Genomic DNA, 22,758 nt, shown 5'->3' on the forward strand with positions numbered 1-22,758 from the left:
ACAGATCTGGCCTGGTGCGGTTGCCTACTGTCCTTCTGTTGACATTAGTAGGTTTAATGCTCTACTGTGGACAATTTTAGGCAAAGCAATGCAGACGAGAGAGTGGTAGAAAAGTCACAAAGTGCATCTTCAATTAAAGGTCCTATATTACACAAAATCAACTCTTGTGAGCTTTCAGTCACGTTATAATCGTGTTACCTCCACAAAAACAGACCTGGAGTTGCGTTTTGTTTCATCAGGGTATCCCCAGGTTTGACTACCCCAAATTTAAGACTTTTTAAAAACCTTTTTAAGACCACTTAAATGAAAATTAAGACCAACATCGCACCCATTATGCAGGCGAAAAACTCCAGATCAAATTCTAAAAATGACCAATCAACTTCTATATCCAGAATCTAAGAGCCACTGTGGATTAAACCTACACTTTCCCATGATCCATCCAACGTCTTCTTCCACTGTACTGATTGTTTACTCATTGCCACCAGTGCCAGAAACCAAAGTATTGTTATTGCGTATACTCCAAATTAGACGTTCATTGATGTTACGTGATTTCATGTTGCACTGGAACCTGGTTAAGTATACAAAAAATAGGCTAATGAAATTTAAGACCTTTGTGAAAAAAAAAGACTTGGACAACATCATTTAAGACTTTTTGAGGCCTTAATTTAGGAACATGAAATTTAAGACCATGAAGACTTAAGACCCCGTGGCTACCCTGTTCATTCACACATGTTTGAGTATTCATGGTAAAGCACAAAATGCCCTGTTTTACCTTGTGATGTCATGTAGTGGTGGTTTTCAAGTTAACAGCTGCCTTTTTTTTAACCTTTCATTACCTGTTCAATAGAAAGTGGCAATTCCAGGTCTGAAATTATCCAAATGATTGTACAGAACAAGTACGAAATTTAAAGACAGTGGAGCACTTACTGTATTACCACATGACATCCCAAGGTGGAACAGTGTTTTCTATTTGAGAGAAGCATTAAAAAAACACAACTCCAAGTATGTTTGTGCTGAGGAAACAACATTACAACATAGATCCAAAAATAGTGCAATACAGGCCCTTTAATGCCAGACTGTGGACAATTTTTGGCAAAACACTGGAGACAATCAAGTGGTGGGAAAGTCTATTATAACAGATGACATTGCTTTTTCAGTGCCTCCCATGTGGTGTGTGTCTTACCTGGCATAATAACGTCGGAGAAGCCCAGTTTTCTTGTGATGGACACTCCCCGAGTAAACAGCACCATGTATTCACGTCTCAGCTGGTCTATATCACCGTGGAGTAACTGCAGAGCAACCGCCAGACCTGCACAAAAACAAATCACAACATTTAACACAGACACAATAAAGACAATAAGACAATAAGAGTAGCATGGTCTGAATACTTATGTGTATAGTGTGTACCCAGGCCTGTCAATACCACACTTTATTATTCCTATGGTATAAATGAAATCTGAGTGGATAGCTGAGATGGTTCTGGTTTCGATCCCCAGGTTGCCCAGGCCTTTCTGTTTGGAGTCACCCCAAAACATGCACCATAGGTAAAATCGTCCAGCTAAGGCAGTCCTGACCAAGTCTAGCAACAAGATCATGGAGACGGGTCCCCGGACACCCCATGTGCTGCCCACTGCTCCTGAAAGGATGGGTGAAACGCAAAGGACAATTTCCTTATAGGGATAATAAAACAACAACAACTACTACTACTACTACTGCTGCTACTACTACTGCTACTACTACTACTAAAAAAAAGAATATAGCCAAATGTGTGAATAGAGGTGGATCGTCTTTGTGTCACTATTTAGTTAATTATTTTTAAGAGCACAGTTTTGGAATACATTTAAAGGCAAAGGAGAGAGGAGTAGAAGTACCAGCATATATAGTAGTAATTGAATTAGTTAAGTAGTTATAGCAGAAGTAGTAATAATAGCAATATTATAGTCGTAGTAGTAGTAGCAGTACCAATATTACTGTAGTAGTTAGTACTACAATAGTAGTAGTAGTAGTAGTAGTAGTAGTAGTAGTAGTAGTAGTAGTAGTAGTAGTAATAATAGTAGTCATATAATAGCACTAGTAAAAATAAACTAAACTACTACTACTAGTAGTAGTAGTATAGTAGCAGTAGCAGTAGCAGTTGTAGTAGTACCAGTTATAGTAGCAGTAGTAGTAGCAGTAGTAGTAGTAGTAGTAGTCGTATAGTAGCAGTATTAGCAGTAGCAGCAGCAGTAGTAGTAGTAGTATTAGTCGTATAGTAGTAGTAGTAGTCGCAGTAGTAGTAGCAGTAGAAGTAGCAGTCATATAGTAGCAGTAGTAGCAGTAGCAGTAGTATTAGTAGTAGTCGTATAGTAGCAGTAGTAGCAGCAGCAGTAGTAGTAGTAGTATTAGTCATATAGTAGTAGTAGTTGTGGTCGTATAGTACCAGTGGTAGTACAGTAGTAGTAGTAGTAGTAGCAGTAGCAGCACCAGCAGTAGTAGTCGTCGTATAGTAGCAGTAGTAGTAGTAGTAGTAGTAGTAGTAGTAGCAGTAGTAGTAGTAGTAGTAGTAGTCTAGTTTAGTCTAGTAGGCTAAACCTGCTGGTCTACAAAGACTACTACGAGAATTAGTTACCAATGGAAAAGTACTTGTTATTGTAGTTCTAGAAAATACAACAGGTCAGGTCTTCACCAAGATTAACACATAAGTAGTAGACCCCATAAACTAAATATGTGTTATGATAAGACTAAACCAGGTCTAAACGAGGACCACACCAGGACTGAACAAGTATACTGCTGTAAGCTCGATGAATCTGTGAATTGGTTTTTCTTATAAAAAAATAAAAAATCTGAGCCTGAGCCGTATATACAAATCCATTTTATTAAGAGAAAATCCTATGTGAAAGCTGCTGGTCCAAATCAATAACGCTACGCCAAGGCTCCAAATGTCACTCCAAATAAATGAATTCCCACGCTTATATTTAAAACTGCACCTCCTTCATGAGCACGCGTCTGTCTGGGTCTGTGAGGGGGGCTGCAGATATACTTACACAAGCAAACAGCATGGAAACGAGCCAGTGACGGTGATTATTATTGCGGTTGATGCAATGATGAAGGCAAAACTTTGGAGCTCTATTAAGATCGACACAGGGACGTGACTAGTTTGTAAACAACAACGCAACAAGAAGTAGTCAAGCGTGATTTATTCAAGAGTTATGGCTCTGATTTAAAAATACTAGGCTGTCTAAAGTGCTGTGACAATTCAAAGGAGTGGGGTTTCCCAGGTATTCCCATAGAACAAAAGCACCGGTTTACAGTCAGTATGGTAAAACATAAGCGCTTGTAAAAGAAGACTGTGCTTGAGCCTGCTATATAGTTATAATCTATGACACTTATGAATCATTATCTTATATTTTGCACATTTAAACTAAAACAACTTAATAAAAGCTGACGTCTGTGATAGAAAAATGTGGTGAACAATGGAAGCTGATGTTCCCGCAAACATCATCACAACAAAGAGTCAGCACCTCTGATGGATAGCTGTATCACTAGTAGGGATGGGCATGATTAGTCGATTAATCGATAATTGATCATTAAGAATTTCATTGATTACGTTAATTTTAATCGACAAACCGAATGTAGGTTGCTGTGCGTAGCGTGACCAAACAGGGGTCCGTACATGTAGCTCTCTGCACTCAGAAGGAGCGAGCAGATACAGACAGTCTGCAACCTGCCGAAGCGCAAATGAGTATTTAACGATGACTTGTACAAGAAGCTTTCTGTTGTGTTCGGGACAAGTGTGAGTCGTGTCGCATCAGCGCACAACTTAATTTCACTTAACATCACTTAATTTATGCAAATTAGTGATGCAGTTTTAAGTTTCGTTTCTGTGAGAGTTGCGCAAAGCTGCATTAAACACATAATGTCAAACGGCTGATGTGGTTTTAGAGTGGTCACGGTTTATATGTCATAAAGTTGAATTTATTTATGCAGATTAGTAGTGCAGTTAGCAATAATAATTATGATAAATTTTTATATAAAAAAACGTTAATGATTAATCGATAATCGATTGTTAATTCTCCCGATGATCAATTAAGAAAATGTAATCGAATGCCCATCCCTAATCACTAGTGCGGAGATTTTTTTTTTTGTATCATAATAGCAATGAGAAGTTGCCGAATCCTATGTACATCACAGATTAAGAAAATAAAATTGAAGAACTAGAAAAGCACTCAGAGAGCGCAGACCTCCGCCAAGGACTACCCCCATTTTTTATATAAATTGCGATAAAATCAGTCTTCTGGATCAGATCCGGATCAGCCTTTGGAATATGAAAGAGGATCCCATTGTCCATCCCTGAGTCAAATTTCATGGGGTTTTGTCAATAATTAACCGAGATATTGAGAAACAAAATTTTTGGCCCTATTTACCACAATGTTAACTAAAATTTCAAAGTGATCCAGAATCCAGGATTTCTTCCGGATCACCCCCAAAATGAAAATCAGTTCTTCCTTTTCACATTTCCAACAAATCCTGAAAATTTCATCAAAATCGGTCCATAACTTTTTGAGTTATGTTGCTAACAGACAAACAAACAAACAAACAAACAGACAAATGCCGGCAAAAACATAACCTCCTTGGCGGAGGTAATGAAGTAAATAAAGAGCAGTGGCTGTATGCCCAGAGCAGTGACAATGGGGATAGATCGGCGATATGGCATCTTGAAAGTAAGCGATTCAAATGGTAAATGGTCACATTTTTCTACAGCGTTTTTCCACCTTCAAGGGACTCAAAGCACTTTAAAACAAGGAATTGCTTAACCATTCACACACACATTCATACACCAGTGTACGGGTTAAGTGTCTTGCCCAAGGACACAACGACAGCATTCATCCGTGGGAGCTGGAATCACACCAGCCAACCTGTGGGTCAGGGGATCTGACCACTCAACCAGTGATGTTTATGTTGAGAATGTCACTCTAACTTTGAGATCAGTGGACAAATGTTGCTACCAACTGAGCTACTGCCGCCCCAGATTAAAGATTACTCAAACATGTAAGAATCACTCCGAATTCAATTAACATAAAAGGTCTGCTTCAAAATTGGTAACACAGATTCTAACTTTGCAAATATTTGAACTTTGAATATTCTGTTAGACACTGAAAGAAAATTTTTCTTTCTAAACTATAGCAGGGAAATTCAACACTGGTTTGAGTGAAGGGATGAGTAAGAATTTAACAAGTGTCAAAATAGTGACAGTTATACAAGTGTCAGACCATCTCCAAAATACCAGCTCTTTTGGACAGTTCCTGCAGGTGAATTTGAGAATCCATTTCAGTACTAGGACTGGTGGGTATCGTTAAAACGTAACAGTATGGCAAGGGGGGGAAATATAATTATAGACAGGATCACCACAAATTATTCATTAGAAACAGCTTTCTTGTTGAAAATAAATGGTATTGAATCAAATTAATGAATCTTATAAATCTATTTTTTTAAATTCTAGATAAAAGGCCCTTGAAGAATCATCATTAAACACTCAAAGTTACCCAGCCCCAGTTATACAGGTTTGAAATTTAAAGTTGTCATTCTGAGTTATGGTTATAAGCATATATGTACAATAATTACATTTTTAGTTTACATCCAAAGAAAAAAGACAAGAAGGCATAAGCATTACGTTGCTCTTAATGTGCCAAGAATAAAATATAGTTAATATTAAAAAAACAAGTGAGAATATGCATTTTAAATATAGACTTTTGTGACGTCTACTATATCTGTTCTCTATTATTCACTAATTTCCATATAATTATACAAAAACACGTGATTGTAAAAACTACAGCAGTTACAGAACATGGCTTCATTACTATTCAACCCAGCAATGAGCTAACACCGACAAAAACAGAGTGGACCTTCAACGCCCCAGCCCACCCAGCTGCCTCTTCACAGCCCTCCAAGAGAAAAACAAAAACTCTACAACAACACAGACCAGTGGACAGGGTTTACTGAGCCTGCCTACGCACACATGGAGGTGGAACTGTTATCTACACAAACCTACAGCCATAGTGATGAGAAATGACTCAAGCTCATCAACTGTGCAACCTTTCTCAGCAATGTATTTATTTTCTTGGTTTATTTAGGCTTTAGACAGGTGAAGAGCGGAATGTGGCAGGCTTAAGGTCGTTTTATAGTGACTGAACGCAGACTGCCGCCGTTACCTTGTCAGCATTGTTTTTGATTTATGGATCTGCGTTGAGGTAATTCACGACCACAACACTAGGACGCTAGGATTTTAAAAAGTCATCCGTCTATACAAAATGAAACGGGAAAGCAGAGTAACGGAAATGTATGTAGAGCGGATATAGAGTGGATATTGAGAGGACCAATCACAGTTCTTATTGTTTGCGTCGCTTTCCCTCGCTGTCTGTGTCAGTTCAAAGCATTGGTACAAAATTTCGGAGGTGCACGTCGGTCGACACAGACGTTCGGCGGAGGAGGTTCAAGGCAACGTAGACTCTTTGCATCCTAACGCAGACGATTTGATGCACAACCATATACTGGGCTTCAAAAAGAAAATATGCAATTCATAAAGATTAGAAAAGTAACGTAACTTTCCTGTTGCATGTAGATGTAAAACTAGATTACTGCAATCATGACGATAATACGCATGAGTCAGTAGTAAGAGTAGCTGGTTTCATTTACTGTCTCAGAATAGAAGACTTATACAATAAAGAGCACATCCAAAAGTTATCCGGTGTTAAGTGCATTTTCTTGCCAGTAACTTCTTAAGACAACTGTGCCTTTGTGAGTAGATTTCAGAGCCCATACTATTACTCCTACTTGAGAAATATTTTGAATAAAGTAAAAGTACTTGGGGTGTAATGATATCCAAGCCTCACGATACGATATCGTCATGGTATGAACCTCACGGTACGATATTTATTGCGATATTGTGGGAAAGCTCACGATATGTTGGGGAGGCTCACGATTAGGGATGTAACAATATCCAAATCTCTCTGTATGATATTTTCACGTTATACATCTCACGGAACCATATTTATTGTGATATTTTGTGGAGGCTAGTAAAATTGTTAATATTGCTATGTTTTCCTCTTAAAATGCCTTGACAAGAATTAATCCAATGAACTAAGACTTAAAAGTGCTTAGAACTGTTAGTTCTTCTTGTAGTCCACACTGAAATGGAGCAAAGGATCATGGTCTATGTAGTTCCCTCTGTCTTTTTTTTTTTTTGGTATTGCTGCACCATAACTCTTAATTTAGGCAAAGAGACTTGTAATTCGATATATTGTGATGGTCCACGATATTATTATGAGAACTTTGACGTCTGCTATCACAGTATTTCGGTTATTTTTACATCCCTAAAAAGTACCCTTACTGCAGTATATCATTTGCTTAATCTTCCCTAAGTCTATAAGTGAAAAATGCTTTATGTTGACAAAGTTAAATGATTTGAACTTTGATGTGTTTCTTGCACTGTTCCTTTTGTGGTCTATCCTTTGAAAATAACATAATTGTAGACAAATACTCAAGTAGTAGATTCCCTCAAAATTGTGTTGCCTACTGTTTTTTTTTGAAGTAGTAGTACTCTTACTTGAGTACAAATATCCAAATCTTTCACTACAATATTTTCGATACGATATTTATTATGATTTTTGTGGAGGCAAACGCAACTGTGAATGCCACTTTTTCCTTTCAAAATGCCATGACAAGGGTTTGGTAATGATATAATACAAAAAACTAAGATTTAAAAGTGCTTAATAACAGCCATTTCTTTACATAGTCTGCACTAAAACAGCAAAGCATCATGGTCTATGTCAGGGGTGTCAAACTCATTTTGGTCCGGGGGCCGTATCCAACCTACTTTGATCCCAAAGGGGCCGGATCAGAAAACTCATGTCATATAAACCCCAAAAATAACAATAAGTTCAAATATTTGTGCAGAGAAATGCAAATCTATTACAGAAATCTTTTTTTTAATTGATGAACTCTTTCTTTTACAAAATATTATAATATTATGAACAACCTGAAACTTTAAGAAAAATTCAATTTCAACACAATGTTTTAATATGAACTTGTTTAGCATTAACTTGTATAAATAGGAATAAGTAAATTTTTCTTGGTAAATCCTGCACTCTGTGTCCACTTTTCTCATTTTGGACATTTTTCTGATGAGGGTGTCACGGTCAACAGTCAAAACGATCGTCCTTTAAGAGCGTTTGGAAAGAGACAAGTCTTCATTTGTGCTGCTCTGGTGGGAGGGGCCACGTACAGAGACACTGGAGACGCTGCAATGCTCAGCACCGCAGAAAATTAACAATATTTTAATAAAAAATAGCATTACAATATTTTAGTAGAAAATCAGTCGAGGGCCAGATTAAAGGTCTTGGAGGGCCGGATCTAGCCCCCGGGCCGCATGTTTGACACCTGTGGTCTATGTAGTCCCTTCTGTTTTCCACACCACTGCTACACCATAACAATGAATTTAAGCAAAGAGGTTGTGATTCTAAATATTCTAATGGCAATATCATGATATTTCTGCTATTGTTACATCCCTGTTACTCACCTTCAGTAATTTTTAACAAACTTCAATTGAATCCTATAATAATTCGTAACATTTCTGTACATCAGTACCCATGGAAAGAGCTGTATTTAATTAGACTGGGGTTGTACGTAATGACCAATCACAGTGACTACCTCTTTGTCTCAGTATTAGCCACACTGCTCAGCACTCTTTGTATCTTAAAGGCTGTAGCGCATTCGTCTCCTCACTGCTAATTGGCTGCTAATAGGAGACTCCTGGCACTTGGCCAAGACTGCACTGAAAGAGTAGCATAGAGAGAAGCTAAACCCCCCCACACACACATACACACACACACACAAACATGTATACAACGGCACATAGTTTAGCTCCACTGCACACTGCTACTTTGTTTTAATTACCCTCCTGACATGCACTGTAATAAATAGCATGACTTTAATTACACATGGTGGTCCATAACTTCTGCTTGGACGTTTTAATGGGGATGAACTTGAGAGGGGGACACAGACCTGCACATGAAATACTCACTCATGTTCGGATACGTTTGGAGAGTGCTTATTTGAGTGCCTAATCTTTAAAGTTCTACTGTGTATCTGTTACGTAACATGTGTCTGGGCTCTCATGTTCCACAGTATGGCATTAAAGCGCCCGTATTACACTATTTTCTGATCTATGTTATAATTATAATGTTGGTTCCTCATCAAAAACACTCCAGGATGTGTGTTTTGTTTCATCAGTTTGTTTACAACACACAAATCCTGCATATTTAAGCTTAGTTTTTCTCTCAAAGGAAAACATTCTGTTCCACCTTGTGATGTCATACGGTGATACAGGAAGTGCTCCACTGTGTTTTTAAACTCCATGCATCTTCACTAGAATCATTTGGATAATTTCAGCCCTGAAATTGCCCGTCTCAACTGGACTTAAGGTAAATGGTAAAGCTGTTACCTTGAAAACTACAGCTTCATGACATCACAAGGTGGAACAGACTGTTTTGAGCTGTGGAGCTGTAGACAGATTAATAATAAAAGTTTACTTAAATATGTGTGAATGAAACAAAACATAACTCTAGGTATGTTTTTAATGATTTTTGGTCAGAGAGATACATGCCCATTCAAAGTTTTTCTTTCTTTTTCTTTTTTTTTTTTTTTTTAGCAATAAAAGCAGGTATAACTTAATAAATGCAGCATAGATACATTTTATATATATCATGATATCATATCATCAAAGTTCTCACAATAATATCGTGGACCATCCAAGTCTCTTTGCTTAAATTAAGAGTTATGGTGAAGCCATAGCTAATAAAAGACAGAGGGAACTACATAGACCATGATCCTTTGCTCCATTTCAGTGTAGACTACATGAAGAAATAACAGTTCTAAGCAGTTGTAAGTCTTACCTCTTTGGATTAAGTCTTGTCAAGGCATTTTAAGAGGAAAAAGTAGCATATTAACAGTTTTATCGTAATAAATGTCGTACCATGAGATGTATATCGTGAAAATATCATACGGAGAGATTTGGATATTGTTACATCCCTAATCGTGAGCCTCCCCACCATATTGTGAACTTTCCCCTGATATCGCAATAAATATGGTACCATGGGGTTCATACCGTGATGATATCCTATCGTGAGACTTGGATATCGTCACACCTCTAATTAATTTAATGCCATACCGTGGAACATTCCAGGCAAACTTTTAGTGCACATTCAGTAAGGAGGGTAAAGGAGAAATACAGAAGAACCTGTGCATGAAAGTTGGATAAGAAAAAGTTGAGCGTAGAGCAGAGGAGGATTCGGAAAGGTCATGTTTCTTGTACTAAACTACGGAGTGAATTTACTAAGGTGTAATTTCACAAGTTTGAAGTTCAAATTACTGCGTGGCCTTACTGTTTTAGTTCAGTTCTTGCTAAAGGGATATCCACACTAAATGAACTCTTGCCAACTCTAACTTCTCTACACCATCTTCTCAAACACCACAAATCTTTGGTCCTATTGCCCTTTTGAAATAAATCTACAGCCGCCTGTTTGTGAGCTCTAACCTCTGTCTTAACTAGAATGACTTGCATTGTGTGACTATTAAAGCACTTATAACCAAAAAATAAAATTATATTGCCAGCGACCGCCAGGGAGCGAGTCTTTAATCCAATCAGAGACATGGTTAAATGAGAACCATATGGAAACAACTGGCTCAAAATCATGTACAGACCCTTTAATTGTCTTTATTAAGATTTGTATCAAGTGTTAAGAGGCGGAAATGTAATTTTGGACAAATCTATTGAATTATTCATGTCTGAGTGGAGTGACAAAAGAGCCACTGTATTTTATAATGTACTGAGAGAGAGAGAGAGAGAGACGGGGAGAGAGAGAAAGAGAGAAAGAGACTGGGAGAGAGAGAAAGAGAGAGATGGAGGGGATAAAAAAGAGACAGATAGAAAGAGAGAGGGGGGAAAGAGATAGAGACAAATCAAGAGAGAAAGGGGGTGAAGGGGTATGGACATAAAGAAAAAGAGTGAGGGGGAGAGAGAGAGAGACAGGGAAAGAAAGAAAGAGAGACAGAGAAAGAGAGAAAGAGACTGGGAGAGAGAAAGAGAGAGAGAGATAGGGAGAGAGAAAAAGAGAGAGTGGGAGAGAGGAAAAAAGAGAGAAAAAAAGGGGGGGATAAAGAGACAAAGAAGAAGAGGCAGATAGTAAGAGAGAGGGGTGAAAGGACATGGACTTAAAAAGAGAGAGAGAAGGAGGGAGAGAGAGAGATGGATGGAAAGAAAGAGAGGGGGGAGTAGAAAGACTAAGAAAGAGAGATAGAAGGAGAGAAAGAGAAAGACAGAGAGATAGAAACAGAGAGAGGGGGGGACAAAGAAAGAGAGGGAGAGACAGAGACAGAAAGAGAAAGAGTTAGGAGAGAGACATACAGAGAGAGAGAAACAGAGACAGAGAGAGAGAGACAGAGAGAGAGGGGCAACGAAAAAGAGAGAGACAGACAGAGAGAGAAACAGTGACAGAGAGACAGAGACAGAGAGAGAGGGGCAAAGAAAGAGAGAGACAGGGAGAGAGACAGAGAGAGAGAGAGAGACAGACAGAGAGAGGGAGAAACAGAGACAGAGAGAGAGACAGAGAGAGAGGGAGAGGGACAAAGAAAGAGAGAGACAGGGAGAGACAGAGACAGAAAGAGAGAGAGTTAGGAGAGAGACAGACAGAGAGAAACAGAGAGAGAGAGAGAGAGAGAGAGACAGAAGGAGCAGAAGAGTGCATCAAGAGCTGTTCTGGATCAATGTGTTCAGAGCAGATGTTCAATAACTCACATTTAAGTGTTAGTGATAAAGTGCAGTTCCAGCCAGCACTAGAATTACACTCATTCACATGCATTTACTTTACAAGGGCCAAAGTGTTTAATACTGTCTAATTAAAGGAGCTACAGTAAACAGGGAAAGTGCTCATCAATGCAGCTGCTAAACTTCCACGGACAATTATAGTGTGTAGTATCTTTAAAGGTCCTATATTAAGACAAACTGACTTGAATTGTGAGTTTCAAGCCATGACTGGAGGTGAGTTTTGTTTCATTCACACGTTTAACACAAAAAACCCGCATATTTAGTCCGTATCTCAAACAGAAAACACTCTGCTCCACCTTGTGATGTCATGTGGTAATACAAGAAGTGATCCAATGTGTTTTTAAACTCCTTGCACCTTCACTAGAATAATTTTGATAGTTTAAGATCTCGAATTCCCTCTCTCTAATGAACTAATGTTAAAATATAGCTGTTCATTTTAAACTAGCACTTTATGACATCACAAGGTTGAACAGTGCATTTTAAGCTTTAGAGATGTAGACTAAAAATAAAGAATTATGCAAAAATGTGTAAATTAAACAAAATGCAACTCCAGGAAATACATTTTGAGGAGGTACCAACATTCTAACATGGCTTAAATTTTGTGTAATATAGGATTTTCAAAAGTTCAATTCAACAACTTTTCCACTTTTACAAGCCACAGGCCTTTACCCAAGGTATTTTGTCATTTAAAAAGCAAAACCTTGAAAATATTTTGAAGTGAACTTGATGCAACAAATCTGCAAAGAAGTTTTTAAAAATAACCCTGGTTGGCATTTATTTATTAGTGTAGCCTAGTTTACCCCATTCACTCCCATTATTTAATCAATGTCTGCTTTTCTGCTTATTAAACCATAACATGTGTATTGATTAAGCATTTTTTTAACTTACTTTTTAAAAATGTATTTACTTCTTTCCTGACCCCACTTTCTTCAATAAAACTCATAAACACATGCCACAAAACTGATTCCTAGGGCTCAAAAACATGTCCTCATCTGTCATGGTACTTCTTTGACGTTTGAAGCACTAAATGTTCCGACTCTGCGCCAACCTGTTGCTAAGGGTAACCACTGATGTTGTTGCTCTGTTTGGTGTGAATGAAGGCTGCTATTTTAAGTGAACGCATTGAACAGCTCCTTCAGACTTCTTGCATCTCATGGTTTCTTTGAGGGAAGGCTAGCTCCATCTCCCACATCAACAACAAGGGTGTAATGTTATGCTAATGTAATAGCTTGGCTCAGTTTGGTTTGGTATTATTTCAGTAACTTAAGAAGGAAAAAATTATTTGCAACCATTTGCAAATAATGTGAGCGATATTGAAAACAATTACAGTATATTTCTGACTATAAGTCGCATGGTTTTTCATGGTTTGGGTGGTCCTGCGACTAATACTCTGGTGCAACTTATATATTAAAATTTTCACACTGACAGCCACAAGAGGGCACTCTAGGCTTGTGTGCCACTATCTGCTACTATTGTACCACTGTTACTTCGCCCTTTACTGCACATGTCGTCCTGCTGCAAGTGGTGAAATATTCAGCCGAAAACGGTAATCGAGCAGCAGAAAGAAAGTTTGGAGCGAGCGAGAAACTTGTGAGGGACTGGCGGAAAGTGGCGAGCAGCGTGCAACTTTCCTGGAAGTCACTGGATGGATCGACAAAGCCTGGACTTCAATGACAATCGAAACCATCCTGTCGGGATTCAGAAAGGCTGGAATAATTTTAACTGAAACTGATGCTGAGTCTGACGACAGCTACGCAGAAGAGGAAGCGGCGCTCCGTTTACCTCTGGAGGTCAAGGAGTTGCTCAGAAGTGACACCAAGGATGATAGCTTCAATGGTTTTAGTGATTTGGAGTCAGATGGAGAGTTCGGTAAACTTGTTCTGCTATGTTGTTTATACTGTAGTTATCTGAAGAACTGTTCATATGTGACGTTAACAGCCTGTTGTTCTCTGTTCTATTGTTTTTACTATAACTTGCCTTTCATGATGAATGATGATGAAAGATGTCAAATAAATTTCCCCCAAAAAGTGCAACTTGCAGTCCGGTGCAACTTAATGTTTTTTTCTTCTTCATTACGGATTTTTTGGCTGGTGCGACTCTGGAGCGACTTATAGTCTAAAAAATACAGTAGTCTTAAAATCTCCATCGGTTTAATATTTGCCTAACTGGAAATTCTTTGATGCATGACGAGACAATCCTGCAATTCAAAGGGAACTACTTGTATTTGCTAATAAATTGGGGCACTCACCGGTGTTGGAGCCAGACAGGTTGTATCTGGAATTGGCTTTTTTAATGATGTTCTCGTGGATCTGGTACCACTCGCTCTCCGTGTTGCACCTGAATCAAAATAAATGGAGAGAAACTCAAATTAATCAATATTATAGATTTTTTACTTAATCCTGAATACATTACCAGCACTTAATCTAAACCAGTATTGATTCCCTGTGGTATGATTTACTTATTTATTTCTAAAGAAGCAACACAATAAAAAATAAACAAAAATAAAAAGTTGGCTATACCACATTTACAAAACCTTTACAATCTTGATGCAAAATTGTACAAATGGTAAATACAATTCTCTGAACTTATGGATCACTCTCAGAAAACATTTTAACGTTACATTTTAATGTAAATAAATAGATAACATATCGCAACTACTATAAATAACTGTGTAATGTCTTCGTTTAACATATTTCATGTATATTTTCCTATGCAACTCACTAAATTGTCAGGTTTTATGTATGTGTTTCATGCGCCTTTCAGTTCAGTGTAAATGATATTACAATGTTAATAAGACTTCCTGTTTAAATTAAATGGAGAATTAAATGCAAAATAATGGTTGTAACTATCAATACTTTTTAACACAGTATTATTATTTCTACCACAGGGAAAATCTCATTACGATTTTTCTCACAAACATTGCGATTGCGATTAGATTTCAGATTTATGTTTTAACAATGCAATTCTATTCATAGTTCACATTTAAAACAGGAATTGAAGAACTGACAAAAGACCGCAATAGTAACTGACAAACTAATAATATAATAATATTTCAGAACATGTTTGTAGAAGTCTAAACTACAGGGTTAGAAGTGTTTTATGCAGAATATTGTCTTGTCTGTGGAGCTGGTACTTAAAAATTGCAGCATTTAAAATTCATATTTGTTCATGCTTTATTACTTCTAACAGCTGTGAGCTACACATGCTAACAAAACTTTGCACCTATGCCAATAAACAAACAAGCTACTTATTGTACTGTAAACTTCTCGATTTTGCCCTATTTCTTAACACACCTCCAGATCTGAACTTGAATGCTAATCCGCATAATTGGTCTCTGGTGAGTTGAAGCTGTTTGAGAGGAAGTGGTGTTGGTTTCTTTAGGACAAAGGGCACTGGGCGCTCTGATCCAGCTGTAATTTAGGTCACTCCACTGTGTCAGCACTAGTTTGTCTGGGCCTTGGGGCATTGCGGGGTGTGAGTGACTGTGGACTGGAACAGAGGCTAGAACAGAGGCCACGCTACAAAATGGAGTAATAGAGAAAATGACAGCCTATCCAGATGTCAGTAGTGTTCCCTTGATGTGCTTTTGATGGTTTTAAAGGTTCTACATTTCGCAAAATTGACTCTTCTGAGCTTTAATTCATGTTATAATGCTGTTACCTCATCAAAAACATGCCTGAAGTTGTTTTGTTTCATTCACACATGTTTGAGTAATCCTTTATCTACATCTGTTTATATCTCTAAAGCTCAACTTGCTTTGTTTATTAGAGATTGGCAATTAAAGGTCTGAAATTATAGAATTATGGAAATTAAAAACACAATGGAACACTTCCTGTATTACCACATGACATCACAAGGTGGAAAATAGTGTTTTAAGTCTGAGGGAAGAACACAAGCCTAAGGTTACGTTTACACAAACAAATCTCTGTATCACTGTATCGGAAACAATTTGTGTCCAGACACGTCGTTCCTGTATCCGTAAGCCTTCCCTATCCACACGGCTTTGAGCATATTTGTTTACGTTTTACAGAAACGAAATTTAAAACCACATGGCTAATTTGCATAAACTAAGCCGCTCAAAAAACAGCTCACTCCTTGTGCTCTGACACAGTCAGCTTCTGTCAGACTTAAAAAGGACGTGACTCAGTGGAATATATGTGTTCTCTCGGTAACTAGAGCTCCTACGTCAGCGTATCAACGTTTTCAGGCGTCCACACAGTGCCGGATCAGATCCCTACTCAGATGAATTCATGGGAGCTGGTGGCACCAGATCGTCCTGTCTCTGGAGCCATTTTCCATCAGATTAGTGTGGATGAACACTGCAACCGCAACAAAAACGACTCGAATTCGTACTAGTGTGAATGGAGCCTAAATATGCAGCGCTTGTGTGTTAAACGTGAGTGAAATGAATAAACAACACTATAACACACATAGATCAGAGAACTGTATGATATAGATCCTTTAAACACAAAGTATGAGCCTAGCACCAAATTTGGCCTGTAATAACCAAATTCTATTTGTGCAGTCAGTAAAAATCGCTAATAACTTTGTGAATGAACACATACGTGACGCGGCTCATTGAGACTTACGCATAAACCTTGAGCAGATGATCGTCTTTGGAGTCAGCTGTGAGCAGATCAGCGATGCTCACGACTGCACAACCAAACGGACGCCTGTACTGTACACTACAAACATTCTTCTTTTCTCCTGCTCCCATCCTCCCTATAAGCAAGAACACAAAACAACACAGAAAATAGCATCAGTGTGTGGAAATACAAGCAAAGTTTGAGAAACAAAATGAAAACTTTTTGACACTTGCCTATTCTGATCATGTGAACAACAATGTAGACGTCCTTTCGCAGATCGCTGCTTCCCAAATCCTGTTGTAAAAAAGAAACAAAAAACTCGTAATGTGCAAAGTCCTTGATTTCTAGACTCTCGAAATACTACATCACAAATTATAATCGTAGTACTAAACTTTTGCAGTTTTAGTCCAAAGTTTAGCCTATTACTTCTGTCCTGGCTTAGTCCTGGCTTAGTCCTGGCTTAGTCCTGGCTTAGTCCTGGTTTAGTTCTGTATAGTGTAATCCTTGTTCAGCCCTAGTTTAGTCAAATTTATATTTGGTCCAGTCCTGGTTTGATTTGGAGTATTTGTATTTGTTTCTTATCATCTTGTTTTATGATTTTTTGCATTTCTTCACTCCTGGTTTAGTCCAGGCCTAGCCCTGGTTCAGCCCTGGTTCAGTCCTGGTTCAGTCCTGGTTCAGTCCTGGTTCAGTCCTGGTTTAGTTCTCTCTTAGTCCTGGTTTAGTTCTGGTTTGGTCCTGAATTTGTCTTTGTTTAGTCCTAGATTAGTCCTGGTTCAGTTCTGGTTCAGTCCAGGCTTAGTCTAGGCCTAGCCCTGGTTCAGTCCTGGTTCAGTCCTGGTTTAATCCTGGTTTAATCCTGGTTTAGTCCTCATTTATTCTGGGTTTAGTTCTGTCTTAGTCCTAGTTTAGTTCTGGTTTGGTCCTGGTTTGATCCTGGTTTGGTCTTGGTTTAGTCCAAGTTTTGTCCTGGTTCAGTTCTGGTTCAGTCCAGGCTTAGTCCAGGCCTAGCCCTGATTTAGTCCTGGTTTTGTCCAGGTTCAGTCCTAGTTTAGTCCTGGTTTAGTCCAGGTTTAGTCCAGGTTTAGTCTAGGTTTTTTTTTAAATCTTATATTATTTTGGACATCTATTTGCTAGAAAAATAAGACCTTGGTCTCGTTTAGTTCCACGCAGCTCTGACTGATCATTGTTCTGTTTTGAATGAACTGTACTTTGAAGGCCACACATTTACTATAAAGTTCACTATGTATGAGAACTTTCTCATACAGTATCTCGGTGATTTGACACTTGTTCAATATTGACTACGCACCACAAATAGCGTGCATTGTCTTTCCGTCTTCTCCGGCGACTTGGGCAACCCGCTCTTATTCAGTCGGACAAAGAAGCGTTCACTGAAAGAGAAGAGACGGAGATATGAGGATGAATGGGGGTTAGAAGTGATAGCTCGCCTTCATTGTACACAAAACATAGCCAAACCGCTGCTAACAGGAACGGAAACGAGATTAAAAACAGAAAAAAAAAAACATGTCAAAAGTGTCAAGCTTTCAGCTGTAGCCACTGGAGAATTAGCTTCAAAGTTGAAACTATAAAAGCTCAAATTGTCGGAGTCTTTCAAACAGAATTGTGTGGGGGTAAAACAGACTGGGAGACAACAGAGGCAGAGCAGAGGCAGAGAATGGGCTGTTCAAAGTCTGATTTACTGAACCAAATCTCCCACAAAGACTGTCTGTAACAAGTCTATACGGAAATGTGGCTGGATTAAATATTCATTGTGCCGTTGATTATTGTCTCACTGACAACTTTAGCTGACATTCAAAACTGTCAGCAAAAATAGTCATAACAAAAAATGTTCTGTTTCAGAGCCCGGCATTAAACAAAATAGTTTCTTGCGAGGTTTAAGTCATGTTAAAATGTTTTATCTCCTCAGAAATATACCTGGAGTTGTGTTTTGTTTGATTCACACATGTTGGAGTAACCCTTTATTATTAGTCTGTTTACATCTCCAAAGCGCAAAATGCTCTGTTCCACCTTGTGATGTCATGCAGTGGTAGTGTTCAAGTTAACAGCTCCTTTTACCTTTTGTTCGATAGAGATTGGAAATTCCAGGAGGGTTGAAATTACGTGAATTAGGGCCTGTTTACACGAGAACGCTTGTGGGTAAAAACGACAAAATATTTTATCGGAAATGCCTTTCGCTTAGACCACAGGTGTCAAACATGCGGCCCGGGGGCCAGATCCGGCCCTCCAAGACCTTTAATGTGGCCCTTGGCTGATTTTCTACTAAAATATTTTAATTATATTTTTTATTAAAATATTTGTAATTTTCTGCACTTCTTAGCATAGTGTCTCCAGTGTCTCTGTACGTGGCCCCTCCCACCAGAGCAGCACAAATGAAGACTTGTCTCTTTCCAAACGCTCTTAAAGGACGATCGTTTTGACTGTTGACCGTGACACCCTCATCAACAAAATGTCTAAAATGAGAAAAGTGGAGCCGAGTGCAGGATTTACCAAGAAAAACTGACTTATTTCTATTTGCACACAAGTTAAAATATTATGTTGAAATTGCATTTTTCTTCAAGTTTCAGGTTGTTCATAATATTATAATATTTTGTAAAAGAAAGAGTTCATCAATTAAAAAAGATTTCTGTAATAGATTTGCGTTTCTCTGCACAAATATTTGAACTTATTGTTATTTTTGGGGTTTATATGACATGAGTTTTCTGATCCAGCCCCTTTGGGATCAAAGTAGGTTGGATACGGCCCCCAGACCAGAATGAGTTTGACACCCCTGGCTTAGATGGTGACGGCATTTTGGGGGCTTAAAAACACAAAAATCTGAAACCACCCTCCAGAGTGAAAAAGTTGAATACACTCCGCCGTAGCGTTTCCATCTACACTGCCCCAGACATAAAACTCTGGTCAGATCTGCTCACGTCACATACGAGTTTATGTCACATACATAACCACCTAGCGCACTGCCTAGCATGCATACACAATCGAATTCCACACACTTTTGCGTCACTGTATGCACACAGATTTTCCCCCCGAAAATGCTCGTCTAAACGCGGAATAAAAAATGAAGAAGCGACGCCACTTTTGCATCTTCTGTTCAGACCGTCATCATATAAACGTATGAAGCACTTCCTGTATTACCGCATGACATCACAAGGTGGAACAGAGCGTTTTCTGTTTGAAAAAAGAACTCAACAAGTCTAAATATGTAGGGTTTACGTGTTAAACATGTGTGAATGAGACAAAACACAGCTCCAGTCGTCAGATGAAGAAAAGAGGTAGAGCACTTCACTGGGTCATAAAAAAGTTAAAAATAGCAGTACAGGCGCTCTACAAGGGTTAAAACTTGTAATCTTAACAGAAAGTTACCCTGACTGAAAAATGTAAAAGCGGGCTATAATGATAGCTACCATTATGCCCTGACGAAGACCATCTTGCTGGTCGAAACGCGAAACCCTTCATGTAATAAAGGACTTTTAATATATTCAGTCACAGTGCCTCGGGTTTGTACCTTGCCCATTTTTACATTTTTCAGTGAGGGTAACTTTCTTTTAAGACAGCTCCAAGTCTGTTTGTGATGAGGAAACAGCACTATAACAGATCAGAAAATAGAGTAATAGGGGCCCTTTAAAACATGAAGCATTTAGTTGTTTTTTTTTCATGTGTGACTCAAACAAAGCACAACTATTGGTACGTATGTTTGTGATGACGAAACAACATTATGACATTAGATCAGAAACAGTATAATATGGGCTCTTTAGCTGTCATTTAGGATGCAATGTGTTTTAAAATGTGCATTATGTAACTTTTCTGGTTGTGAGTCTGCTATCTGTTGCCATGGAGATGCTTTTGCTTTGCCTAAAGTCTTCCACAGTATGGTATTAAATGTATCCATCTTTCATATATTTATTTTTTATTGTCCAAAGTATCTCTGCTTTGATATGACCTGGAACTTGGACTGCAGGCACTACTTTTTTGTCTTCATGGCGAGAGAGAAGTTTAATGCCATACTGTGGAAGATTCTGGGCAAAATAATATATGAATGAAGATAAGCCGGTGGCAGACCCTCCAACAGAAAAGTTACCAACTGCTGACTTTTATATTTTATCTAAATTATCTACATTTGCCCCATTCCTTCTAATCTATATACCATGGGACATTTGTTTGGGAGAAGGGACTAAAAAATCCAAATCACAAGTCAATATGCTCCACAATACAGAGCAAACAATAATGATAACATGAGGGTATATTGAAATATTGATTATACATACTACTATATATGCATGATACAAATACACTTTAAGTTGCAATATTCTGTTCATAAAATACACTTGTTTTAATATTCAAAACAGTGAATATGTGAAATGTGTTACATAAACATGTTTTCTTTTCGCCAAAACAAAATTGTAGAGCTGGCAGCGCCTCAACTGGCTGCACTCCAGGTTTTGAAGGGCAGAATGAGCACAAATATTATGCTGAACAGAAAGTAATAAGATGTATTTTTAATTACTACATTTTGGTAATTGAATAGAGTAATAACTGAAATCACACTTTCAAATTTGATGAAGTGCACAGCTGTACGATCTCATTAAAATATGAAACACAGCCCCATTCCAAGTCAGAAACATACAGCAGTGGATGAAGTACTCAGTTGTGTTACTTAAGTAAAAGTACAGATAAAACTAAAAGTCACATGAAGTAAAATCACATGAAAAAATCAACTTCAGTAAAGTATTAAAGTACCTGTTTAAAAAAATACTTAAATAGTAAAAAGTAAAAGTATTTTGTAGAGATTTTTAGAACAATTAAAGGATGAAATGCAGTGATTTTGATGCAAAATTTAGTGATTCAATTGATTTTTAAAACATTTTTTCTAACTGTTTTGTGTATGTTTTAGCAAATTAAATGTGTCTCAGCCATTTCAGAGTACTTTTTATATTTCGGTTCAGTTCAAAAATGCGGTCGCGTAGAAAGTACAGATACACATTCTCAAATGTAGTGAAGTAACAAGTATTCACCATAAAATTTATTTTAAAAAAGTAAAGGACAGATACCTAAAATTTGTACGATTTTTACTAGTATTGTTGGAATTATTACACGAACAGGAAGTAAAATTGAATTCTTCTGATTAAGACTGAATGGTACTTATGAAAAAAAAAACAATGCAGCAATCACAGTCAAAGTTGAAGGTGGACTATGTAACTTTATGGTTGGAGGTCTGTCACCTTCTTGTTTCTATGGAAATGTCACTGCTCTGCCTGTAATGTTCCACAGTATGACATTTAACAGCTTTACCTCTACATTTATAAAATTACAGGTGGTTTTATCACTTAAAGATACCTAGAAAAAACAGGCATTCTGACTGGGAGTGGGGTTGCCTCTCCACAGATCTGACCTTGGTCGGGTTAGGTTTCCACAGAGATAGAAAGGTTTAATGCCATACTGAAACATTCCAAACAAACCAATAACATCTCCATGAAGAAAAGCATTTGACAAAAAAGTTACACAATGCACCTGTAACTTGTTCTTCTATTCAAAGGAGCCAGAGCTTAAAGTGCTGCCAACACTAAATTACATGTATTTGGAAACAGAGGTTGATTCTCTTGTTCTTTGTACTTTTCTGTGGTCTCCATCTCTGGCTCAGTTCACACAGACACAGAGGAGCTTCCTGCTGGGTCAGTCTCGCCCTGGCCCGGGAGCGCTGGGTTAATCCAGTTAAGTGACTTTCACAGTCCACGATAAGCAGACGGAAAGACTTGTAATGCACCAGCGCCTGACAATGGGCCAAGCTGCTGCTGAGGACAGTGGTGAAAGATATGTCCATCCTCACAAGAGCAGAATACACAGATTATGTAAAGGGTTTAGGTGATTAGAAAATACATTCATAGTTCTGTGCTGGGTCAGAGAGTACAGGAAAATATGTAGTATGCAAACTGGTCTACGCCTGAAAGAAATCACAGGGTTGCAAATGACAACACTACTTTCAGTTGGGCAATAATGAATACAGATGGGGGGCATCAAAATTATGTATTGTTAAAAGGCAGATTTTTGTTGGAATATGTGTTGGAATATGTTCTAATAGCCAGCCACCTAGTGCCTCCATTTCTCTTCAGCGACTAGTTCAGGAATCAGAATGCACTAGACGGTTCGCAAAAACCCCGGAAGTGCAAGTTCGGGCACCAGCCAATCAGTGAAGAGCCATACATTCTGTGTTGGCAACAATTCCCGAGATCGAGGATTTAAAGCCAGAACAAAGAGAATGTTTGGTGAATTTTATCAAGGTGAAAAACGTTATTGCTC

General features: G+C 38.1%; 1 protein-coding gene across 1 annotated transcript in view; it reads right to left on the reverse strand.

The window, feature by feature from the left end:
* Positions 1-22,758, reverse strand: part of dock4b (dedicator of cytokinesis 4b) — a 279,898-nt gene that overhangs the window by 138,281 nt on the left and 118,859 nt on the right. The window contains 5 exon segments of the mRNA XM_055153283.1: positions 1,184-1,309; positions 14,109-14,197; positions 16,450-16,582; positions 16,680-16,740; positions 17,756-17,837. Of these exon segments, the coding sequence (XP_055009258.1) occupies positions 1,184-1,309; positions 14,109-14,197; positions 16,450-16,582; positions 16,680-16,740; positions 17,756-17,837 (491 nt within the window).

Source organism: Boleophthalmus pectinirostris, unplaced genomic scaffold (genome assembly GCF_026225935.1).
Source record: "Boleophthalmus pectinirostris isolate CB_2022bp ecotype Guang Dong unplaced genomic scaffold, ASM2622593v1 HiC_scaffold_18, whole genome shotgun sequence".
Classification (NCBI taxonomy): Eukaryota; Metazoa; Chordata; class Actinopteri; order Gobiiformes; family Gobiidae; genus Boleophthalmus; species Boleophthalmus pectinirostris.